We start from the raw sequence: 27,296 nt of genomic DNA, 5'->3' as shown, positions 1-27,296 counted from the left end.
CCATCCTACTTACAGAGGTGACAGAGCACTTTTCATGGCCTACTTCCAAAAACAAATATTAGGATACTACCAAAAAATGACACATTTGGGACATTATCTCTCACATGCCTGGGGAATGAGGTTAAGAGAAAGGTAGAAGCAGAATCAAAAAAAGAAAACCATGTAAGATAGTCTGACTTCTTGCATCACGCTATGGAAAAAAAAAAATCCTTACTCTGGACCACAGACACAGACCAAGAACTTGGCAGCTAAAGAAAGCTCTCTTCATTCTAAAAACCCAATGACACAGTGAGGCCCAACAATCAGGGTATGAATTACTCCCATATCCCCTCACCCGTAAAAAGAAACTTCAATGTTCAGTTGAATGGAATAACCACGCTGGTTAATTTCTCTATGTCTGAATCTATGTACATCAAGTCAAACCACTTTGAAAGATGTGAATGGTTCATCTAAAGCCTCTCCTCCTATCTTACAGGAATCTTGGTAGCTATTTCTATAAGCAGGCTGATGAGTATTTCATAGGAGCATACTTACTGGGCAATCCCTTAACGTCTTCTGAAAGTAAGTTTTGTCAACTCTAAGGAGGTTGGGGTAAGCATAGAGGTAGATAAAGGTGAGATGAAGACAAGGAATGAACTGAGGAGACAAGATTCCTAATTCAAGCTCTGCTGATCTACTGGCAGTGGTTCTGTGGCTTGAACCCCTGAGCACAAAGGCAGGTGGCAATGCTTGTATTTGTTACATGCAGTCCACAGTGAAAGTTGCTGGAAAGACTAGGCCTCACCAGATTTGACTCCACGGAATACATATATCTTTCAAATTACAAACTATCTTTTCTTAAAACCGAGCCCAGGTCTTGAGGAGACAAATGCCATATTTTTGCACCTTCTCCTAAGACACCTACAAACCATCAGGACACAAAATGAGAATTTTTCCATTACCATCCTTCCTGATGTACATCTGAATACTTGTAGACTATTTTAATTTTGACTCATGGCTGATCATGTGAGAATTTTTCACTATAAAATAAAACAACAGAGAGTGAAATCAATTTCAATTTATTTCATCCCAGTCCCTGGGCTCACCATCATATTGGCTCTTTGTCCTGTCATAATCATCGCTAAGAGGTCTGTGAGAGTGCCAATGCACAAGTTCATCAAATTCCTTTTGTTTCACCAGGGAGGTGACGATGGGATCATCACTGTGAACAAACAGAAACACACACATGTTCTAATTGCTTGCCTCCAAATATAACAGCACAGATTTCATTTTGTAATAATTTCTGAAAATCACAGGTTTCTTTCTTCTTCCTGTGATATGATACAAGTGGTAGAATCCAAACAGCAGTTTATAAGAGGCTTAAGAAAACAGAACCACTCCATGTTTTTAACAGTCCCATCCACATCCACAAATGTTCATTAAATAAAACATGGGACTAGAGTGGTGTACTCTAAGATTAAAATCACATACATGTTTACATGGGAGTGATCAAAGGTCTCTTCTCTCTCTGTCTCTCTTTCTCTCTCTCCCCATTTATCTACCTATCTATCTATATAAATATAGGTAGATATAGATGTAGAGATGATTGATAGATAGATTATTGATAGATAGATAGATAGATAGATAGATAGATGTACTGGGGATTGAACCCAGGGGCACTTATCTACTGAGCCACAACCCATCACTTTTATGTTTTATTTTGAGATGTCACTAAGTTGCCTAGGGCCTCCCTAAATTGCTGAGGCTGCTTTGAATTTGTGATCCTCCTGCTTCAGTCTCCCAAGCAGCTGGGATTAGAGATATGTGCCACCATGCCCAGATCATTGAATATTTTGATATTAAATTCATTATATACTACAGCACATATTACATGTAGTGAAATATATTTCAAAGAATCTTTAATAAGTAACTCATCCATTTCATGCAAGTGTTTATTTATATGAAGCTCATTTTGGGCCATCTACCTCTTTAGGAAAGGAAAGTCCTTCAAAATGTCGCCAGTAAACTTATCGATCAGATTAGATGACACTGGAATAAAACCCAAATTAGGCAGCTTTTCATTAGGGCCATCTGTAAACAAAAATAAATAAATAAAATAAAATAAAACAAGGATAGATGTGAAATATTTATACAAGAATATAATATATATTTTCTAAAAACTTCACATTAAAAATATTTGTCATTAATCCTATTTACATTTATCAATTTCAGTCCTGCCTATTAAGCTATTTCTCACATTAAAACATTTTGGAACACAGCAGAACAGACAGAAATTAAGCATATTGGTGGATAGGTAGGTAGATGAATGGATGAACAGAGTAATCTGTATATATATATATATATTTCTTATTTGCAAATATTTTTGCTTTTATTATTCCCCATTATGAGACAAGGAACCTCAAGATGGAAGTTTCACTCAGATCAAACATACACGTGCGCACACATTCGCGCGCGCACACACACACACTCTTTTATGAAATGAAATTAAAAAGAAGTAGGAACAATATAGGTGGTAATGAGATATTATCTACCATTACAGTATTCTCTTGAGTCCTCCTTGATATTATAACCTAACACACACAGAATAGCTAGACAGATGATTGATAGGTAGGTGGATAGATAGATCGGTAGATATCATAGATATCAGATATATCTGGCATCTATTCTGATATATCTATGATAATGGGCCCATGAATGACTTTTTCTATGGTGCCTAGTTCTTAATTCTAGGTACACTGCCATTGCTCTTCCTCTTGCTGTCCCCTGTTCCTGTGATTGCCCTGATACTTTCCTGTCCTAAGCCCCTGCAACCCTGGCTGAGCACTTTTCTACCTACAGCCCATGTGGAGCAGACCAGAAACACTAAAGACAGCCCTTACCCACAGTCACAACAGGAGTTTATTGATAAATACTTCAATTATCTTGCTCTTCAGTTAAGACACCTCCAGGGTACTTTGTACCTTTCAAGATTTTCAGTGAAATTTACTTGGACTTGCCTTCAATGGAAGCCAACTCATGAACATGTCCTACATTGGTGCTATTCCCTTCTGGATCTTATCTAAGCACTCTCTTATTGGATCTTCGTGGGGTCAATAAACTACTTGCACTCAATGGTCTTTGTCTGAAGGAACTCATACTGATAGAAGAGTATATTTTTCCCCTAAATTATGAAAAATATCCTTCTATCAATATATCCTAAGTATCCTGTGGCTTTCTCTCTCTCTCTCTCTCTCTCTCTCTCTCTCTATATATATATATATATATATATATATATATACACTTTTATTTTATTTATTTATTTTTATGTAGTGCTGAGGATCAAACCCAGGGCCTTGCATGTGCTAGGCGAGCGCTCTACCACTGAGCCACAACCCCAGCCATCTCACACTCCTTTTGGATCATTTTCTTTTACCTGAAGTTCATCACAAAGAAATGTCTTCTGTGATGCTGTGATAATGAATAAATCAATTTTTGTTTTTCTGAAATTGTACCTATTTCTCATTTATTCTTAAATTATATTTTAACAACTACATATAATTCCACTGCATTCTGAATTCTATTATTGTTAAAGGAAAATTTATTAATAGATTAATCTTTTTCCTTTGTAGGTATCACTGGTACTTTAAGATTCTTTATTTTTTACGTTCTACAATTTCACCATGTTGTATCTACCATACATATTTCTAAATATAATATTTAATATTATTAACTACATTCCTCATGTAGTACAATAGATATCTAGAGGTGCATCCTACATAAATGCCAATGTATATCCTTTAAACTACATCTTCCTGTCCCCCAACGCAGGAATGTTGGGTGTCTCTTAATCCAGATTTCAAGCATTTTAAACTAGGAGATTTTTTTTAGTTAATCCAAATTTCCATACTGCTGAAAGTAGAATTTCACATATATCTGGCTCATTTTTTAAATTGGCAACAACACTAATTGCAAACAAAATATAAATCTTCCAAATTATAGTCATTGCATACCACCCCAAACATATGACAATTATTAAAATGTATAATACCAGAAAAGTATGTATATTTGCAGCATTAAGTCAGTGGTACTTTCAAAACATTTTCAGTGAAACAATGCTTATATTTTGAATTAAATTAGGAATCTGTTACCTTTGATTGGTGATGGAGACTTTCTAAGAAACTGAAGTTTTGTTGTCCTCAAAGGAAATGAATTTCCCACATTAAACTTTCTTACCAACTGTGATACAGTGTTCCAGAGATGTTCATAATCCTTCATAATAGCATTTCCCAAATTCAAATGTAGGCCTATATAACAATGAAAAACACTATAGAAGCATACATTTTGACTAAATTTATGGAGCTCTAACTATATGTCAAATAGTAATGTTTTCAGTGAGATGCATATTATACCTAGAAGAAAATGGTCACTGGTGTTGACTAAGAGAGCAGATTTTAAAGTTGTTCTTGTTTTTCTATTTGATAAGTGTTAAAATTATAACTATAGTTACTAAGGATAACAGATGGTGAATATTTAATGTTCTTCATTATTCTTTAATGCTTTTAAGATGTTATAGCATACATAACTTTACAGTCAATAAAAATGCATATAGCTATGATTTTGGAGAGATGAAAAATTAGTAAAAGACCACTGAATTTACAGGTAGTCAGTTCATTCCAATGTTAGCAATACAAAGCAACCAAACCCAAGCTGTCAAAAAAGCTTCAGTAGGGCTGGGTTGTAGCTCAGTGGTAGAGCACTTGCCTAACATGCATGTAGCACTGGGTTCAATCCTTAGCATCACATAAAAATAAATAAATAAACAAAATAAAGGTATTGTCTCCATCCACAACTGAAAATATTTTTTAAAACCTTCAATAGAGCTCAGCTTTGGTTCCATGACAATGGTTTTTATTTTTCTTTAACAAAAAAGAAACATCAGTAGACTTATTCTAAGAAAACTATTTTAAAAAACCAAAGATATAAAAAAAGATACATAACAAATATATAAAAATACTTGTCTTTTAGGAAAAGGGTACTTTTTTAAAAAATCTACTAGCAGAAATCATATTAATTAGAGTAATTTTATTAAGAAATATTATGCATGAACTTAAAGGAAAAATTTAACTGTTAAAATTATCTGGAAATGCCTTATACATAAATACATATTTTTCCCAAAAATACTTTTGGAGTGATATTAAGTGAAATAAATATTTTGAAATTCAATATTCATTCTGATTATCACTAAGTAAAAATTATTTACATAAGTGAACAATGATTAAAAGAAAAGAAAATAATTGTTTTTATATGCTAGAAGTTCAATAAAATTTCTTTGAGGATTTAAAACCTCTGCAATATTTATCTCTGCATGAAAGTTTAATTATCATTATATAGTAAGGTTATACCTTTTACATCTTCATTTTCATAGTAAAATGCAATATTCTTCAACAAAGACTCATCACTTAAGTCAGAAAGGTGAACTAAATTCAGATTCCAAGATTCAAAAATGTTTATATTACTTAGGATGGAATATTCATACCACCTTTTCTGAAAATGAAAATAAAACAAATTTATTTACAATTTTAATTTTAGCAATAAAGTATGGAATGACTTTATACACTTCGTAATTCAACTGTAAGGCCCTTGGGCAGGACTGTTTCAATTCTTATTAATATATAAGCCCACTCAGGCTGGGTGCTGATGAACGCTTCATTACTTAAAAGATTAAAGCAAAAATTAAATTCAAAACTTCCTTCCAAGTGAATTCAGTACAGTTCTTTATTCCAAATCAAGGAAATCTGTATTCAATTTTCAATATTTTTTCCTTACTCTGTGATATGTAGATAGAGTCTCAAAGCTATACAAATACTCTGCTTTCAAATATGCCTCTATTCTTACTTAGGTCTTAATGTTTTCCAATCTTTCTTTCAGGTCAAAAGACCATTTAAAAAGCTTTTGATTATTCAGGGATCTAAAATATGCTGAATCCTTCAACTCAAAGATTCCCAGGCACCTTGTGCACCCACTGGGTTTAGGCTGGGAGGCTATATTCCCAAAGGACACAGGCAGAGTGTCTTCACCGATCACACTGAGTTCCTGGTAGAGTTGACCCAAATCAGAACCTAGTAAAGCTTTCAGTGAATGACAATTAGCAGTCCATTTTCAGATAAACTGAAAGAGGAGACTGAAGCTTCTCTGCCCCCACACCCCTTAAAAACAAAACATAAATGTGTTGCAAATGGAGACAATTCAGGAACAATTAATTTATCTGTATTGATGTGGAATTTTAACCTAGTACTGTCCAATAGAAATGAAATATTGGGGTGATGGGGATGTGGCTCAAGTGGTAGCACGCTCGCCTGGCATGCGTGCGGCCCGGGTTCGATCCTCAGCACCACATACAAACAAAGATGTTGTGTCCGCCAAGAACTAAAAAATAAATATTAAAATTCTCTCTCATCTCTCTCTAAAAAAAAAAAAAAAAAAACCACCAAGGGTTTCTTTAAAAAAAAATAGAAATGAAATTATGGGAATGTTGTCCTTCAAATTTTCTAGAAATTATATTACAAACAACCTGAAATAAATTATAGTAATTTATTTGATTTAACACATAGATTTAAAATATTATCATGTTAGTATGCAATTAATGTTGAAAATATTAACCAACAGTTTGCATGTTTTTCACACTAATTTTATGAAATCTGATATTTATTTTATAATTTATTTATTGGTTCTTGTTATACATGACTGCAGACTAGATTTTGATATAATTACAAGCATGAAATATATCTTATTCTATTGAGAGTCCCAGTCTTCTGGATGTATGACGGTGGGATTCACTGTGTTGTTTTCTTATATGTACATGGACAAATTATGTCAGATTCATTCTACTGTCTTTTCTTTTCCTATCCTCCCTATCCTTCCCCGTTCCCTATTGTCCAATCTACTGAACTTCCATTCTTCCCCTCACCCTCAACCCCTGCCTTATTGTGGGTTAGCTTCCACATATCACAGAAAACATTTGGCCTTTGTTTTTTTGGAAATGGCTTACTTGGCTTAGCATGATAGTCTCCAGATTTATCCATTTGCTAGCAAATATCATAAAGTCATTCTTTTTATGGCTGAGTAACATTCTATTGTGTATATATGCCATGTTTTCTTTATCCATTCACCTGATGAAGAGCACCTAGGTTCCATAACTTCGCTATCATGAATTGAGCTGCTATAAACATTGATGTGGCTACATCACTGTAATATGCTGATTTTAAGTCTTTTGGGTATATACTCTGGACCAAGATAACTGGGTCAAATAGTGGTTCCATTCCACGTTTGCTGAGGAATCTCAATAGAGAAGTGCAAATTAAAACTACACTGAGATTCCATCTTACTTCAGCCAGAATGCAATTATCAAGAATATAAGTAATAATAAATGTTGGCGAGAATATGGCAAAAAGGGCACACTCAATACATTGCTGGTGAGGCTGAGAATTGGTACAACCGCTCTGATATTTTTTTTAAATGTACAACACAGCCTGGTTCTAACCACATAAGTCAAGGAGGCTGCCCAAAGGTCACGATGAAGTTAAAAATATCAAGGGAAGCAGGAACCTTTTACCTATAGTTTAGTTATATCTACAAATAAACCACCAAAAAAGCTGCACACAGCCATAGAACCATGGTTCTCAAAAGTTAGCCTGAGCCTCATCTGGAAGGGTTGTTAAATAAAACACACATTGCTGGGCATCTGACTCAGTAGGTCTCAGGGGAGGCCTAAGAATCTGCACTTCTAAGAAGTTTCCATGTGCTGCTGACACTATTGTTCAGGAACCACACTTTGAGAATGATTGCCATGTAGTTTTTCCCCAGTCAAAAGCATCACAGTAATTAAGGGGGCCTCGCCTCATTCACTTGATACAAGAAGTGCCTCTGGTGTGGCCTCCACTGCCAAGGTCCACAGTAGACCTCCCTGAGCTATCCCACAGATTTTCCCAGTTACTTTTTCCTGAGTTCTCAAAAACATCCTTTATTGTAAAAATCTCAGGGGGTTCCTGAAATTACATTTCAAGCTACAGGATGCTTCCAACAGCAGGGACTATAGAGTATGGGAAAGAAGAGAAGGGAGACTGACCATGGAAAATCCAGACACTACTGCAGAGGGCATATGTTCGAAGCTGGACAGGGCAGAAGTCCTATCTCAATGTGGCCATTTATTACTTGTGCTTGTGGGTCACTTTCTTTCAGCCCCAATTTTTCAATTGTAAAATAAAGAAATGAACCATAGACTACAGTCTCCTGATAGACTATCAAAATACATAGAGGAAAGTTCTGCAATGGGATTTGGAATACAGGTATGTACTTCCTCATATAAGCATCAACAGAAATCGCATGGTGCTATGTTCACACCACCTAATATTTACTGCATCCCAAAACTCTTTAAAAAGTTTTTAATTAAAACAATTATGAGTGTTCAAACACTTGAAATATTCAATAAATGTGTTTTTCTATACTTGACCTTCAATTACTGACCTTATATCTACATGGTGCTAATATAATAAATGCAATCTATGCACTACCCAGAAAAATTAGTCCAAATCAATTCATTTTTAATCATGGTCAGTTTCCTTCATGAATCTCCTGTATACCTCACATGCCAGTCTTTGATGCAAAGCATTTATGCAAGTGCCATCCTTGTTTCTGTAAGAAAGGGGTGCCCACCACTCAGTCTGGCTGTGTTCAAGTGTACATCACTCTTCAGTGTTCCACACAAGCAACATAACCAGATCCACCAATGGTCAAAGGCCACTTCCTTAGACCCTAACACCATCAATATCTTTACATGACTAAGATAATAGACACACAATGTCCCCAAATCTGCTGTTTTGCCTCTACTATGCTCTGTCTACACTGCAAGGCAGGGATTTTTTTAAAAAATAAAAGTGCCCTTGATCTGCTTGAAACCAACCACTTGATTCTCAGTGCTTATGATCAAGTGATATGGCCACTCTCTTATCCGGCCCTACAGGATCCCCTCTGACTTGTCTTTTACCTGCTTCTTCTGCTTCAACCCTCATTCTCTCTATTCCTATTAAAAGAGCTGGATCTTAACTCCCTGATCATATCATCCTCAGGACAATCAGACATGCTGCTGATTCTCTCTGAATCCGGTTTTCCTTATTTCCCCATCCTGCTAACTCCTACCCATACTTCAGGACTTGGTTCACTTTACTTCTGAAGCAAAACCATCCTTTGCAAACTGGGTTGGATCTTCATATTATCAGATTGTAAAACATCCTACAGTTCCTCCTTCATAGCAATTGTTAAAAACTCGTTATCTGTCTTCTTTGCAAAATGTAGTTCTAATAAAGAGTTGGAGTGGGACAGGTAAGTTTTTTTTCTTAACCTATCCCAAGATAAGCACAATACATATGCTCTAGGAAAATGTTTGTGGATTGGCTTCTAATTAATTGATTGGGTATAGAACACTTTTCTTGAACATATTGACTACATGTATCAATATCCTTAAAAATGTCCATATTATTTATTCTACTTAATTTCATTTTGGGTATCAAGCCAAAGTGAATAACCTCAAGTTAAAAGGAAAAAGCTCATACAATAACAGCATTTATAGCATAAATATCAAAGTCTTTTTTAACATTACATAATAGAGAAATGAGTAAGTAGACCATTAAAAGATAACTAGTATTCACACAAAAAATAATGCTAACTAGGGGCTGGGGTTGTAGCACAGTGGTTGAGTGCTTACCTAGCACAGGGGAGGCACTGGCTTTGATCCTCAGCACCACATAAAAATAAATAAAATAAAGATATTGTGTCCATCTAAAACTATATATATATATATATACACATATATATATATACATATATATATAATTTATGTATAATATATATGTATAATAACATACATATGTATATATATAATGCTAACCAGTGATGTGAAAAAAAATATATGTTTTTATTTATATATAAGGAAAAAATTGTGTGTATGTGTGTGTTTGTGTGCACATGTGTGTGTGGTTCCAATGTAAAAAAACAACAGAAAAATCCATGCATTTGAACTCAAAAAGAATAAACCAAAATATTAACAATTGCCAGCAATGATCTGAGTGGTGGGTCTCTAAGGAAGTTTTCTTTTGCTTTTTCTTTCTATTTTCCTGAAGTCTTTATTTTCTATTTTCCTGAAGCCAGCTATATCATCTATAATGGACCCCAAAGTAATGAAGTATTACATTGGTTTCTTCTCCTTTTTAGAGTAGAACGCTTGGTCACCAACAATCTCCTACAGTGGATGATATAAAAACCTGATCTTGAAAGATATTTGAAGAAGGAAAGATAGAAAGACTTTTTACTTTGGATATATATCATGACATTTTGTTATTACTGCCAAATGTAGTTGTTGAAACTATATAAGTGATTGATTTAAGCAATCAAACCTTTAAAGCCCCAAAGGGCCAATACTGTGCACATATAAATCTGTTTTAAAGATGATTGTGGTTTTTAATCCACCAAACAGGGGGAAACAAAAAAACAATAAACTAATAAAAGAGTATATTTACCATTTTCAAAAAAGGCTGAGCGCCTTTAATCCAATGGGAAGTGATAAATCTGGAACGTGCTCTTTGAGAAAGAGGCAAGTGGAGAAGAAACACCACACTGAGACAATGCAGTCGACACAAATCTTTCGCCTCCTTCAGGGTTAAGCAATGATCTTTCACCTAAATACAATAGAGATGGTAAACCAGAGAACAGCAGCCTACAAAAACTGCATCCTAAACATGCAGAACCACAATAGCTAGGAGCCACACTCTTTTGAGCAGGAATGAAAGCATTACTGCATTCTTCACTCTGCATGCCAAGACAGTACTTTCCTTAATGAACTTGACTGCATTTATGCATATTTGAGATAAAGTAAAAAGGATGTCTCTAGCTTAATAGCTATTGAAGTAAGACATTTTTCAGGATTTTCAGTTAAGCTGGTCTTCACATGAGCTGATCAAGCTATGAAAATAGTCAAGAACCCACAGGACTCTGTATGGATGGAGCCACATCTTAATTGTTCTAGTTGCCCAAAGCATCATAGGTTAAAAGTAATATTGCAAGTTACCAGGGTAAGGACACCACATAGCACCTCAACATGCCCAATGACAACAAGGGTAAGGAAGTGGACACCAAGGGACAATACGTCTTTATTATCCTCAAACGTTTGCATGGTTGACAGGGAAGCAAGAGTAAGACTCCATCAGGGCACCTCCAGAGGGCCAAATAGGGTCCAATGGTTGGAAGTTCCACAAAGGTCAATTTGACTTACTACTATTTTTTATGAGAATGACTTCAAATAGCTGAATCATGGAGAAATGTTTCACTAAGTGCATATTTAAAGAGATATTGAGCCGGGCACTACAGCGCATGCCTGAAATCCCAGCTGCTCAGGATGCTGAGGCAGGAAGATTGCAAGTTCAAAGCCAAGTGCAGCAACTTGGTGAGGCACTAAGCAAATTAGCAAAACCCCGTCTCTAAATAAAAAAAAAAAAAAAGAAAGGGCTGGGGATGAGGCTCCGGGGTTAAGTGCCTCTGGGTTCAATCCCTGATACTAAAAAGGAGAGAGAGATTGAAAACAAAATAAAAACAATGATGAGGAAAAGATGGTGATTGTGGTACTTTTCTGAAATTGTGGAGGATAGAGGTAAAACTTCACTTTTTCCTTAACAAGGATTTTTAGTTAAAATCCCCCCAGTACTAAGATTATATCAAAATAGCCAGTGTACATGTGGCTATGTGATGTGTGTGTGCATACAAGAGTAAGAGTACATATATGTAGAGATGAATGTTTAGATATAGAGGAAATCCAGGCTGGACCACAGATTGTTGACCGTACCTGCCATAAATAATTAAAGAACCGTAGTACCTCTTCAGTTAGTATGACATCAAAACAACACAAGAGGCATGTTCTTTCAGGACTGTGGTATTATGGAATTTGCGCAAGACAAGCCTGAATTTAATCCATGTGGCTATTTAACTCCTTTGGCTTGAGGAATGTTATCTGGAATACCTGAAACTCAGTCTGTGTTCCCATATGTGAAATAGGAATAATAATGCCTGCTTTGAAAAGCTGTTGTAAGGATTATTGGCATGATGAATACAGATTCCAAAACATGGCAGCAGAGCAGGATTCCACCATGCGATAACACCCCTTCTTGTTTCCTCCCACTAACTGATTTAGACTAAAAGTGAACTAGGTAAAATATCTGTACAGTAAAACATTAAATCACAGAGCAACACAGCAGATGTTTCTTTATGGATATAAGTTCTACTGCTGTTCCTCTAGTTGAAGCTTATATAAATAAGGGGAAAACATGAATAAACATGAGAATTAAATGGAGAAAATGGTAGATGAACATTACAGAACATCAAAGGGGAATGCATTAAAGCTGTCCATGTTCATAGATAAGAATAATTAATATTGTGCAAATATCCATGCTACACAAAGCAATACATATTCATAGCAATTCCTATCAAAATTCCAACATCATATTTCATTCCTTGTTTTACCAGGAGAGGTAAAACAAACACACCTTGTGGCTCAGTGGTAGAACGCTTGCCTCGAATGTGTGAGGCTCTGGGCTCGATTCTCAGCACCGCATATAAATAAATAAATTAATTAAATAAAGGTCCATCAACATCTAAAAAATACTAAAAAAAAAAAAAAAAGCACACCTGTTGGATGTCACTTACCTGACCAGAGGAGGACTTCTTTCTGTTTTCTAAAAAGCAATGATACATTCCTAAAGACAGCGAACATGAAGTCACACAGAGGACACGTCGAATGTCAGATCCTTCGGGCCAGATTTGCTTCAGCAGAGATATAGTCTCACAGGCCTGTCACAGAAGCAAAATGTAACTTGTGATTGCATTTAGATTTCTAAATGAATATGTTTATCCATAAGTGATCTTACTAGGATAAACCATACAGAAAAAAAAAACAGATAAATAGGACTATAAAACTATAAATGTAAAACTATAATTGTTTCTATTAAAACACTACAAAAAAATTTTAAGTGGGAAAATAATTTCAATGAAATCATTAAAATGCAGATGTAAAGAATGAGGCCCAGGACAGCCCCGCTGACACCCGTAGAGCCCACACTGGGTCAGAGCTGCATCTTTGAACACATCGCCCAATGCCACTGATTGGGCCCCCCAATCCAACCTGACACTCCATCGCTGAAAGCAGACGCCTCCATCTTGGGACACCTTCGTTGTTACCTATAGTTGTGGCGAATCCCAGCTTAGAACACCAGCTGGGCAGGTATCCATAGTCCCCAGCTGCTAACCCCGCACAGTGACTGCCCAATACAAAATAGCTCTCCAAGGCAGGTTTGCAGCCCCTAGAGTACAACCCTTAAGACCTCCTGAGAGAAAGGTCCCTGATTAGGAATAGAAAGGGAGTGGGTGAGTGAGATACACTTTAGAGAGAGACAAGGAACTATGAGGTCTATAGGTGATATAAGGAGATAAGACCAGGTGCCCACATCACACAAGCAGTCCCCAAAGGAGATCCTTGGGAGGCAATCTCTTCTCAGGGATCAGCTGGTGCCATACCCCACTTCCACGTGCTCTGCACCCAAGACCAACCCTCCCACCCTGGAAACCTTTACATATGTGTTGTGAGATACCAGCTCACAACAGATGATCCCACCTATTGGATGAAAAGGGAAGCAGGAAACGTACTGATCTCCAACCAAAACAATCCTTATTTCTTCCTTTAAGACTTTTTTTTCCTCGCTCTCTATTCTGCCACCCTCACATCCCAACATTGGTGAAACCAAGTACTTGGCATGAATTAGGATACTAAGGACTGGGATGTCTGAATAGTATATTACAGTTGTGTTGTATATTCTTTTATTTCCTATTTTTTTACTTTTTGTTTTTCTTAATATTTATCTGTGTTTGTTTGATATACTCTTTTGTCTTCCCACTTACTTGTCTCCCCAAAATCATTTCCTCTCCCTTCCCCCACTACTAACCATCTTCTTTAGATTCCCTTTTCACACTGTATCAGAAACTATAAACCCTTTTGCAAACCTACTGTTTAATATTGTAGAAATTAATTGAACTCACCATTTCTGTATATTATGACAAAACTGTAAATGCTTTAATAGAAACAATTTGGTTTAAGGTTTTATATTGCTTGTATTGGTAACATTGTTCTTCCCCTCAAAGAAGAGGTATTGGAATCCTGCAGGAGCACTATAAGCCTAAAGCATAAAAAAAGGGTAATGCTGCAGATCCTCAGTGCTAGAAGGAAAGACACACAAACAACTTGAAAAAAAAAGAAAAAAAAAAAAACAAGAGAAAAAGTGCCCCAAACAAATCAAGAGGCTACATTATTAGGATCCGTGGCCAGCAAAACACAAGAAATGACAAATTTCAGGATGTACATAATTAAAATGTTCTGTGAATTAAAGGATGATATAAGAGAACAAAAACAGGAAGCAAAATATCATTTTGATAAAGAGCTACATAAGCAAATACAGGAAGCGAAAGATTATTTCAATTAGGAGATGGAGGTTCTGAAAAAAAAAAAACAGAAATCCTTGAAACCAAATTAAAAGCTCAATAGAAAGCATCACCAACAGATTAGACCACTTGGAAGACAGGACTTGAAGACAAAATATATAATCTCAAAAAGAATGTAGATCACACTGAAGATGTTAAGAAACCATGAGCAGAACATTCAAGAAATATGACACAAAAAGACAAAATTTAAGAGTTATTGGGATAGAGGAAGACACAGACTTTCAAACCAAACTATTCAATGAAATAATATCAGAAAATTTTCCAAACATGAAGAATGAATTGGAAAACCAAATACAAGAGGCTTACAGGACACCAGATGTACAAAATCACAACAGATCCACACCAAGGCACATTATAATGAAAATGCCTAGCACACAGAATAAGAGAGAAGAAACACATTACACATAGAGGGAAAACAATTAAGATATCTGCAGAATATTAAGAATCTGCCAATATTAAGACACACCAACATCATGAGCTCTGCTATGATGCACTAAGAGCACAGAATTAATTCAGTGCCATTCTTCCTAAAAATGCATAACCTCATTCCAAACAGTAAAGGACATCAGGCAAGCCCAAACTGAAGGATATTTTAAACACAACATCAATACTCTTCAAAACTGTCAAGGTCATGAAAGGCAAGGAAAGTTTGAGAATGATTACAGAGTGGAAGGGACCAGGAAGACATAGCAGTTAAGTAAATGGGGTATCCTATATACAATTCTAAATCAGAAAAAGTATATTAGTCACAAAAATAAGTGAAATTCAAATAAGATCTGAAACTTAGTTAACAGTAGCATCCCAATGTTAATTTCCTGGTTTTGATTAATGCACATGGCTACATTAGAAATTAACATCAGGGCAGGGCATGCACAAGGCCCTGGGTTCAATCCCCAGCACCATAAAAAAAAAAGAAAAGAAAAGAAAAAGAAAGAAAGAAATTAGCATCAGGGAAAGATTGGGGGGGGGAAGGAATTATGAAAAATCTACATATTTTTAAGCATTTTTATAATTTAAAAATCAGTTCAAATAAAAAATTTAAAGTTTCATTACCTCTTTCATCATCTTTTCCCATTTTAAATTTCCCAAAAGAGGTTCTAAGGCTAAAACTCTGCATTTTTCCAATTGTTTAAGCAGGGTTTCATAAGTCTTGAAAATGTTCCCTAAATTCTGCAAGACAGAGAAAAGTCAGATAAATTGCCATAAATCAAATATATAATTATTTTCCAACTACAGAAAATCAGATACTTAAGGTATAATTATGTTATAATATATTTTCAGTAAAAATAGAAACTGTACTAACGTAATTGCAGATGGTCAGCAATGTTTTGTAAGCTTGCCAAAGAGCACTATTTTATCTTTCCTAGGAAAATAATGGATTATATTTTTCAATAATTTCATTAAGGTATAAATAAAATAACATAAAACTCATTTGTTTTAAATGTCCAATTCAAGGCTTTTAGCAAATTTACCAAATAGTGCAACAGTCATCACAAGCTAATTTTAGAACATTTCCAACACCCTCCAAAAAATCATCATGCCCATTTAATGGAATTTACTTTATTATGACAAAATTTCAAACATAACTACCTATTTAAAACATTTTTATCATAATAAAACATGTTGCATTAAATGAATAGCAAATAGCATAACCTCTCCACAGGTACCCATCATCCTTGCAACTGCCATTACCAATATTTCAAGTGCTCCTCAATTGGATTAATAAAATGCATTTTATTGAGTTTCTAATTCTATTTAAGGTGTCCACAATTGATTGATTAAATACCTCTTTAAATTCCAAAAAAAATTAGGAAATAAATCATTTTACCATGAATAAAATCCTCTAATTAAAAAAGTGTCCTTAAGGAGAGATTGGCCAGAATGTTTGCAGGACACGCTTAAAACAGATTCAGAAATCACTCTAACAGAATAAAATGAACTGATTAGCAATACTTCCTCCCTCTCAATATAAAAACAAATGCCAGGGTTGTTCCTGCTCACAGTAGGCAACCAGAGGTGGAAATAGTTTGATGATAGGAATACTAACTGAAGCAAAATAAACTATTTTAACATTTTATGATAGTCACCTGGGTTTTGACACAATTCTCAAAGAGTGATAAAAAATTAATTGATCAATAATTATTGTGATGAACTGTAGAATGAACTTCATATTCAGAATTTACTACAAGTAGTGAAAAATAAATAGAAACAAGATTTATTTATAAAGTCACTACACATTTTTTACTCTGAGAATTTCAATGAAGTAACAAACTTATCTCAGTTCCTTTTTTTTCTTATTAGCTCACTCTATTGTGTTCTTATTGAGGTCATCATATTAACTATCATTTTAATAGTATATCTCAGCAATAAAGACAGAACTTTTCTATCTTTATTAAACTGGAGTCAGTATGTCTCACAGTAGTTAAGGACATTGGAGCTGGAGTCATACTGTGTCCTTTCAACTCTGTTCTCTTACTCTTTCAGTGTTAATAATGAACAGATTACTTATTCAAGTATCTATTTACTCATCTATAAAATATAGATGATACTACCAACTAACTACCTTAGGGGACTGTTTCACAAGTTAAATAAAAATCATTCATGAGAAGAGCCAAGCACTATTGAATAACAATATGTATTAATACTATTTATTACTATGATAATGATCATTATTATTAGTTTTCTATACTTCTCTGTTAAGTCCATGATAATTCCCAAGTAGGAAGTGGAAAGAAAGCTGAGTCAATTAATTTAGAAAATTTTAATATAAATGTTGCTTTTTTGATATAAATTACCTCCTTAAAAAACATCCGATTCCTATTGTTGCTTGGCATAAGGTAGCCATAAAGTCGGAGAATATCAGATGACTGGCCTGAGAAAAGCACGACGTTGACCTCCATGGACCAGGACTGAATGATGAGAAGGTTGAAAAGATCTGTTTGCAGATGGTTCAGGCCTTCATCTGCGACTACCAGAAAATATGGGCAATTCTCTTCCAAAAAAATTTTCCACTCATTTGATAAGCATCCAGAAATGTTAGTGCAAACATTGACGGTGGTATTTTTCTGAAGATGAAGAATTAAAGCGGTCCTCAAAGAAAGAAGTTCAGGGAAGTTGAAATATGCGTACTCAGCATCCTGTGGAGAAGGTGATGAAGTATATTATTTTGAAATGATCATGTAGTGTTTTTCTACTTTTGTTGGTGAAGACATACCATTAACGACATTACAGGAATCAAGTCCAACTGTTTTGTTCTGTCATATAATCTTGAAAATAAACCCTAAAACTTTGACTGCCCTTCATACTGATACACCATAAATTACAATTCATATTTAAAAAATGTTTCCCCTGCAAAGCAAAACAATAATACTCAGAGTTTATTCAGGGTTTACCTCAGTCTTTCTTTGCATTATCTAAATCTTTTCCTCTCCAATCTCAATGCAAAAGAGACAAGAGAAATTATATAAAAAGCAGTGATAGATAGAAATTATCTGGAGTGGAGAACTGAGATGGATCACATTGCTCTAGAGGACTGTTTTAACCCATTATGACCTCCCTTAGGGAGCAAAAGTTTCTCTCAAAAGACCAAAATTTGCATAGCCAACTAAATTGTATACATTAATCCAGAACCCTAGCTCTTCATTCAAAATATTGCTAGTAGGCAACCAGCAATGTTCAAAAATATAACAATAATGTGGGTTGTGAAATGAACACACTCACACCAAACTCCTTGGGTAGTTAGCTTTCCTTTAGGAAAAGAATGAGGAAGGGGTGATATGGTTATACATTCAAAATTGTAAAATTTTTATTAATTATATTTTAATCAGAAAAAGATCACTAAATAAGGTTCTCTCAAACGTACTTACTATAGAGCAAACAATAACCAAGAACAGTTGGTGGGTTTTGCTGGGCAAAAACACATATTATTTTGTGCTCAAATAAACTTACTGCTGAGTTTTGAAGACAGAAATAGTTCTCAGAGCTGGCAAATTACAACCCAGAGATCAGATGGACTACTGATGAGGCGATTTCTCATCTACCTTCATGAATGTGTGTGTCCTTACAATAAAGTTCCATAATTGAAAATAAAAAATATAAGGTTAAGTGTTGTGATTTGAGAATATTAAGACTGTGGCTAATATTTTTTTCTTTTCTCCCCTTAAATATTCTAAACTTTTAAAAATACATTTACTTGGTTATAAAAGAAAAAAGTACAAAATAATTTAAACAATTTTGGATTGGAAACTCAAATCATAGAAAAGAACTCAATTGTCAAATTACCTTGAAGAAAACTATGGAAAATTGCCCTCCTTTACTATTAAGATCCATGAGATAGCGTTCCACCAGGTACACAAAATGGAGATTCTGTCCTGGCTTTAATGATTTGTCACATATACATGTGATAAGTAATGAATCTCCATCAATCAGAAAAAATTCAGATTCAACAAAATCATTGAATAAACTGGAATAGCTAAAATGAAAAAAAACACAGAATTAAAACAGAAATCACATATAAATTAAATAATGACTCAAACTGGGTGGCATTATTATTGAATATTCATAACTGAATTAGCTGAATATATGTAGCTATACAGCTGTCTATTGATGTATTATAATGCATCTACATTACATACATATGTAACTATGTATATATTGAGATACATATAGATAGATAGGTCAGAATAAGCTGAATATGGCTAGGGTTGTGGCTCAGTGGTAGAATGCTCACCTAGCATACATGAGGCACTGGGTTCAATCCTCAGCACCACATAAATGTAAAATAAAGATATTGTGTCCACTTAAAAAAAATTAAAAACTAAATATTTTTTTTTAAAGAATAAGGCCAAATAGATGTATAAGAAACAGGGAATATATGATTTCACAGCTCTATATAATTACAAAAATACTCACTCAGCTTTTGGCATTTGTTGCAAAATGAACTGTGATATTATCTCTGAAAACATAGTGTAATCTATAAAGACAAAGACAGTGGATTATTTTCAGTCCAAACTTTATAAGTCGGTTTTTGAGAAATTAGAAACTGTGATACAGTTACTTTAATTCCGCTAAATCTGCATAGCTTATATTTTATAATTCTATAAATATTTTAAGTTAAAAATTACCCATTCTGATTGCTGCCCTGTCTCCAATCTGAACTGGCAAATATTAAATATATACCAAATGCCTTTCCTCTTGTTCCTTTAAAAGGTAATTATTAATGAAAATGGCGGACCTGCAAAGAAAGAAGAAACATAAGAACATTTTTATTCTATCAACAAATAGGTTCTGAATGACTATTATGTGTCAGGCAAAATACTAGTGGATGGAAATACCAGAATGAACCAAGTCAACGTGCAGTTAGTTCTCCAGGAGCTTAAAAACTATCAGGAATGATAGTTATTAATCACATAATCTTATAAACGATGGAAAAAATCTCAAAAGTAACAAAGAGGTCTGAGCAAGCTTCCCTAAAGAAGTAATGCTGAAGATGGTTCCCAAAGGATTAAACAAGAACTCACTGAACAAAGAAGGAGAACGTAGCATTCCAAGCGGAGGGAGCACTAAAACACCACGTATAAAAACTCTGTAGTATGAAGGTACACAGATGGAGCTGCTCTTGGAGTTGCCAATGGAAATGGAGTGGAGAAGGTGAAGAAGGGCCCGCTGGGCTAGACAGATCTGGACATATAGAAGGGCATGCAGGGCCTTCGAGGGCATATACAGGATTTTCTCTCCATCCTAGAATACAAGTTTAGCCACTGATATATTTTAAGCAGGTGGCATTATAATGACTGCATTTTGCAAAGATGACTTTGGTGACAGTACAGGGAACAGATAAGAAGAGTATAACATTCTTGTTAGTAGAGAAGAGAGAAAGCTACTCTTCAGGGCAATAATGATGATAGTTTGATGGGGGTTTGTGTTAGTAAAGCTGGAAAGATGTGGATTTCTTCGAAGGTAATTTAGAAGGTGAGTTTGACATAATTTGGTAATGGATGAAGAAGAGGAAAAGGGGACCATCAAGGATGAATCAGGATTCTAGCTCATGTGATGAAATGCATGATAGGTCGTTTCCTCATCTGGAAACCCCGTAATGAAACCTTGTAACCTTAAAGCAACAATTATGAGTTAATTTGTGGACAACCTGATATTGCAGACTTTCAAGACTTACAAGAGGCCATGTCATGTAAGTGATTAAATATATAGGTCTAGAAGTCAAATTTCAAGGTCTGAGCTAGCTCTGAATAATTGAGTCATGAATGGTAAGGGAGCCACTGGCATAGATTAGTTTGCTTGAACAGCAGGAGATATCCTTATGGAACAAAAGAAGGAAGCAAAAATCCAATTTTGAGGATTACTAATATTTAATAATCAGCAGAAGAGAGGTGGAAGAGTCTAAGAAGATAACAGAAAGAACTACGAAAGAGGCAGAAGAAAATGCACTTACCCATCTTGTCATGGAAACAAAATAGGCATGTGCCACACAGTGTGTTAAGGCTGTTAACATTAAATACAGAGAGATGATTGACAGATGAATGCGTAGATGTAGATTTCTTTTTCACAACATGAATGAAGAAGAACATACAGTGGTGATGCACTCTGATAAACTAAAATAATATTTAAAAAATCAAAAAGAAAGAAGGTATAGGATTTTAAAATTAAAACAGTTTGAAGAAAAAAGAAAATACTGTGGGCTGGGACATTGAGGAAACACTTAATGGAAACAGAAATATAAACACGGTCGCCTGCTCACCAAGTTACCATCTTTTTCAGTGAGTGACAGATTATCTACTCTTTGCCAGGCATTGTACTCGCTGCAACACAGCCAAGTGGGTATGGAGAGTGATCCTCACACCCTGGTGGGGGTTAAGGAGAATGAAATCAAACAATGCAGTATGATGGACAGATGAAGAATTTTATGGAAGCAAAGATGTTGCAGGTAGCAAATCATCACCGGTCTAATACACAGAAATGTGGAGCTGCATAACAAGATTGAGACTCTGCAGGTCACTCTACAAGGCAAAGCACCAACTGGAGGTGAGGTTGGAAAGTCAGGCACAGATCAGACTATTAAGGGTCCTGTGCCTAGGCAAGGACTTCAGACATTTTCCTGAAAACTTGCTAACTTCACATAGCTGTGCTGTCTTCCTTCAATTCTCCAAGTCTTACGCAGCTCAAAAGGAAAAAGACAAGTCAGTCAGACCTGAACAAGCAAAAGAAAATTAACTCTGAGGATGTCAGAGAAGAAAAGAGAGCATCAGAAGGGATAGTGTCTGATTCTGCAAGATGTAATAAGCTAATTTATAAGTTTCCAGACATTCTCAGCATCCTTAGTGGCTCCAGAACTTTTTTTTTTAATGGAACTGCTAGGACAAAATAATGACCTAATTGTTTTATATATTAAATAGTTCACCCCAAACAAATTGAGTATTTTTGTTCTGACAACTCAGAAAATATTTGAAGAAATAACCCACATAAATTGAAAAGACCAGCATAGTTTTCTATAAAAATAATCATAATTTCTAATGAGATGTGGGTATCTTCTGGACACAGCTCTATTTTTTTTTTTTAACAGTAACCATGGTGGCAGAATAAAACTCTCTTTACTTTGACAATTAAGGGATTCCAAGGGATTCCACAGCCTGCCTGCCTACACTCCTCTCACATACCCTATCAGAACGCTTCTGTATTAAACTCTATACTAAACACATACATGCTTTAACATTTGTACAGAATTCATGGTTCTTATCCACACTTCTCCCTCATTTCAGGAAGAGGCATACTATAGAAAAATAGCTGAATGAACACACACACACACACACACACACACACACACACACATTAGAATCCCCAAACACCAGAGGCAAAAAGAAAATAAGAAAACAGATGACTAATGTGATTAAGAAACAGAATAGAGCTTTGAAAATTTCTAAGTAGTATTGTCAAAGAATCAAAATGATATTATCAAATAAAATATTATCACAAAGAGAAACAGAGCAAGTGCTTATAAAAATTAAAAACATAATTTCAAAAATATTAATGTTCAGAACAATAAAATGAACCTGCTGGAATCTCAAGTTTGTGATCTGGGGATTAAAGTCCAGGAAGTTTCTTAGAGGAGAGAAACAAAAGACAAGGAGATATAAAAATAATTGAAAAAATACTAAGGAATACAGATGATAGATGAAAAAGTTCTAAGGGCATAGAATGGTAATTCCAGAAAAAAAAGACAAAGGAAAAAAAAAGGATTCTAAAACAGGTGGACAGAAAAATTAATCAATATTTACAAAGCAATATAATATTATTAGACTGTAATAAAATAAAAAAAGGCATTTAGGTTGAAAAGTTCCTCCAAGTGTTGAGCAGAAATAATGATAAAAAAGAAAACTACACTTTAGATTTACAGAGCTCTAAAAATAGAGAAACAGAGAGCTGAGAAGAAATGGATTCTAAAACATAGGTGAAGTGAATAAACTCATGAATCCTATTGACAGATGACCTGAGTTTTAATCGTAGTTCTCAAGCACACTCTATAGTTCTATTATTTAGACTAGTTATTTATTTTCTTTGCATTTAATCATCTGTAAAATGACAATAATATTATTTCCCTCTGATTGTTTTCAAGTTATTTAAATGTATGAACTAATGTATACAAATGACTTACCATAAGTGCCTGACATACAGTTAGAACAAATTAAAATAAGCAGTATGCTGGATATTTTGATAAAAGAAAACAATGTTTTCAAATTTCTAATGGGGGAATAATTTGAAGCTAGAATTCTTCATCCAAATCGTGATTCAATTCATTGAAAAGGAAAAATGACATTAACTAGACTTTAAGTCAGAAGTTTCACCAACCATATAACTTAATGATAATTTTATGTAAAGGAAGTACAGAAAATGGGAGGGACATGAGGATAATCAAGAAACAGTAAAACAGAAATTAATTAAGCTATAAAGCAAAGGGAGTCCACAATACTTTGAATTCAGTCTATTTCAATTGTCATGGTCTATTTCAAATAGTAGTCTCAATAATCGAGAACTGCATTTCCTAGCCAGATATATAGACTGTTTTGACAGTGAATAATGTGTTCATAAACATAATTTTGTAACTGTCTCTTTATTGGTTTTCCACTTCTGACTCAACATAGAAACAAATTGCAAGAATTGGATTCACAGTACAAAGTCTGGAAAACATAATAAACCTTTATGATATAATAATAATAATAATAATAATAATAATAATAATAAAATGAATCAGAGGTCTAGGAAAAAGAAGAATAGAAGAATGCATGCTAAGTTCCTCATCTTTCACAACAGGAAGTCCAGAGATAGAAATTAAGGCTAATATGTGAAAAAAAAATGAGTTCTAGAATCAAGAAGTTCTGCCTTTCTTATAAGTACTGTACCATTGGATTACTAAGCAGTAGCACAGGGAGAGGTAATCCAGCTAATAAACAGAAGAGGAACTGTAGAATCTCACCATTTTACAGCTTCTAGTGCAGTAACAGGTCTTAGTATTTTTAGGTGAAAGTAGGACAAAAATAAAAGGGTCTTCAACATCCCTGAAAAACTCTGGCCCAATACCCCCACCCCAATCAAACCTGAATCTGATCAAGTCTATAGCAGTGACTACGAATTTACAAGACATTTAGAGGACAGAGAACCATGTTAAGTGACATCAAAAGGACTGGGGAAATCTCTACAGGACACACATCTAAACAAATAAATTATAAGGAAATTAAAGAAACGATAAAAGTATATCATCTAATTACAGTATTGTCAGAATCATATTCGAATTCTGATTCAAAAAAATCTTACAAAGGAAGCAGGAAAGAGGAAGAAATGGGAGTGGAAGGCAAGAGAATGGAAGAAGAAGGGAAGAGTAGGAAACTGTGGGTCATGTATTAGAGCAAAATGGTGAAGTGCCTGATAGAAACCCGGCCCTGGCAGCAGATCCAAGGTGGCTGGCAGAACGTGTAGATGGTCTCCAGGGGTCCACCGCCTTAGCATACAAGCCTTGTATAATCTCCTCCCCTGGAGAGTGGTAGGCCTGTGAACTTAATGGAACAGCTTCTCCCATGACTAGGTTACATTATGTAATAGACCCTTTGGTGGCAGACAAGGGAGAAAGTCTCTTGCAGGCTTGGTGAGGGCCAAGTGGCAGGGACCTGAGGTGGGAGCTAAAGGTTCAAAGTAAGCCCAACCAACTGCCAGCAAGGAAACAACAAAATTATGTTAATAACCCAGGGCCTGGGAGGAGAGGACAGCCCTTGAGTTCCCCTGAGATACTGAGCAAGAGGACTCCATTGACTTTTGCCTGGACTTCAGATCCATAGAAACAATTAATTCTTATTGTTTTAAGGCACTAAATGTGGTAATTCATTATGGAACAATAGAAAAGTAATGCCTGACTCTTGGCTCCTAAAGGGATTGAACCTGGGGTGCCTTATCACTAAAGTACATCCCCAGTCCTTCCTTTTTTTTTTTTTTTTTTTAACATAGGGTCTCACTAAATTGCCCAGGACGACCTCAAACATGGCGATCCTCTTGTCTACCTCAGCCAACAGAGATGCTGGGACCATGCCCAGCAGTACATGAACACCTTTAACCCTTAAGAGGTAAGAGGTAAGCCATAAATTGTCTCACGCCACTGAAATTTAAGGGTGCATAGGCATCATTTAGGATACCTTATTAAAGTGCAGGTTGAGATTCTGAAAGCCTGGAGCAGGCCCTGGGTTCTGCGTGGAGGAAACATACTTGCTGCTGTCAATACCCAAGGTCATCACATTGGACTTCCCTTAGTTGTACCTCAAGAGCCCAGATTCCCCTTGAAGAGGGCCCCTCAAATGCGTGTACTCGCTTCCCTCTCCAAACCTCCGCGCTCACCTCTCCAAACCTCCGCGCTCACCTCCACTATCCCAACCCTTCCCTCTGCCTCTCCCCATGCCCGGCCTCTGGGACCCAGCAGTCAGTGCAATGCAGCCTCTGCAAGTCCAGCGGGTGTCCTACTTCTGCAACTCCGGAGCCACTATCCCGACCAATCCATTCAGAAGTGGAAGAGACCTCGACCCTCCGCGGAACAGCTCGGCTCCAGCCCTTCCCTGGGGACATCCTTCACTTTGACACTCCCCATCTCCTAGCTGGCGCTGAAGCACCTCTCTCTCCTCACCTCGGACAGGAAGCCCCGGACCCTAGACTCGGGACCGGAATCCCGGGTCCGGAACATGTAGCGTCCACAGAGCAACTGAACTGCACGCCTAACCGAGGGAAAGTGGAGGAGAGAGCACCCGGCGCGCGGAGCTCCAGTGGGAACTTCAAGACCTGGCGCCGCTGAACCTCTATGTCGGACTGGGCGCACCTCTGCACCGCAGCCTGTCTTTATTCCTAGGACACAGGTTTCAGTTTCCTTTCTCCCCTCAGCCTCACTTAGTTTCAGTTTCCTTTCCTCAAGAACTGGCTGATGCTGATTTGGAAAAAAAAAAAAAATGGCTTTTAGTATCGTTCTCTTCGATCTGAATTTAAGATAGAAAAAAGCAAAGGTATTATTAAAGGACATTGGAATTGAGGCATAAATATAGAGGAAACTGAAGCGGAGAAATCTGGGGACATCTCAATGCGACAAAATCAAAGAGGTGGTTGACTTAGACTATAACATGGTGGAATCTGAAATGCCAGGTGAGATGTGGGGAATGGCTGGCCCCCAAACTGATGATTACTGTTCTATGTGAACTCTATTTGGAATTATTGTTGAAACCTCCATTGCAAGCATCGACAGGTAAAAATAAATAGCTAGATAGATAGATATCAGCCTGGATGCTACTTTCACCTACTTATTTCAACAATAGGCACCTCCTTTCTTTTTAGTGACCTGATGTGCTTCATTTCATGAATGCTATAAATATGCAAATATACTGGAATTTTAGGAAGGGTTTAGGGGCCCGGAAGCAGTGGATTTGGGTAATCCTGGTGACCATGGGAAGTCACAGGCTGCTTTTTCCTTAAAAGCCTAGCCACCCGCACTACTGCACAGGGAAAACAGGAGGGAGAGAACAAGGGATGGTATATTTTTAAGTCATAAATCGAAGAGTCAAGCTGTTCAAGAAAACGGGGAGGACAGTGAGTGTTGGGAGCAAGCTATGTCATCAGATTAAACACATTTGAGTCTTTCCACAATGTCAGAATTTTTTTAATAACAATATATTCACAGGCTGTACCACTTTGGCAGTAGCAGTTCACAATATCCTTGTGGGTCACCTGATAATCAAGCTGGGCAAACATCAGTTCTTTTATTTCAGTCTTAATTTCTAATATCTGTAACACTCAAGTCACTCATCTCACTTTTCACTTTTGTGTGTGTGTGTGTGTGTGTGTGCTATTGAAAGGCTAATAAAGGGTTAAGGCAGTGACAGGGTTTCAGATAAGATTACAAACCAGCCAAAGTACAGGTTCAGGGCACAGAGCTGTTAATGCTCAGGAACTTACCCTAGGCCTTGGTCCAGACTGAGGGCAGTTTCAGCATCAGCCTGGAGTTTCAACTTTGAGGTGTCAGCATGGAGCAGGCTGTGCTTGGTCCACAGATAAGAGAAACCTTGCTGTGCTAAAGCCCAAGGATAGATTCAGAGGTCTGTTGTTGTGGTGATTTTCTTGAGCAAGGCTTATAAGGAATGACCAGGTGATGGGGTCAGTGTGCCCCCCAGGTTCAGTCTTGGGGTGCTCCTCCT

General features: G+C 36.0%; 1 protein-coding gene across 1 annotated transcript in view; it reads right to left on the bottom strand.

Moving 5' to 3' along the window:
* LOC308635169 (putative ATP-dependent RNA helicase DDX60) overlaps positions 1–25,927 on the bottom strand; it is an 88,900-nt gene extending 62,973 nt beyond the window's left edge. The window contains exons 1-13 of the mRNA XM_081269441.1: positions 25,745–25,927; positions 25,263–25,313; positions 19,695–19,804; positions 19,483–19,543; positions 18,853–19,042; positions 17,367–17,708; positions 15,625–15,741; positions 12,727–12,870; positions 10,551–10,709; positions 5,382–5,523; positions 4,128–4,283; positions 1,965–2,070; positions 1,086–1,201 (exon numbers count right to left, since the gene is read on the bottom strand). Coding sequence (XP_081125567.1) covers positions 1,086–1,201; positions 1,965–2,070; positions 4,128–4,283; positions 5,382–5,523; positions 10,551–10,709; positions 12,727–12,870; positions 15,625–15,741; positions 17,367–17,708; positions 18,853–19,042; positions 19,483–19,543; positions 19,695–19,698 — 1,537 coding nt within the window. The 5' untranslated portion in view covers positions 19,699–19,804; positions 25,263–25,313; positions 25,745–25,927. The remainder of the gene's footprint in view (positions 1–1,085; positions 1,202–1,964; positions 2,071–4,127; positions 4,284–5,381; positions 5,524–10,550; positions 10,710–12,726; positions 12,871–15,624; positions 15,742–17,366; positions 17,709–18,852; positions 19,043–19,482; positions 19,544–19,694; positions 19,805–25,262; positions 25,314–25,744) is intronic.
* Between the last annotated feature and the right edge of the window lie 1,369 nt (positions 25,928–27,296).

The sequence above is a fragment of the Spermophilus citellus genome (genome assembly GCF_964194105.1).
Source record: "Spermophilus citellus genome assembly, chromosome: 16".
Classification (NCBI taxonomy): domain Eukaryota; kingdom Metazoa; phylum Chordata; class Mammalia; order Rodentia; family Sciuridae; genus Spermophilus; species Spermophilus citellus.
Note: the sequence above shows the minus strand (reverse complement) of the source record. Positions and strands in the feature narration are given on the sequence as shown.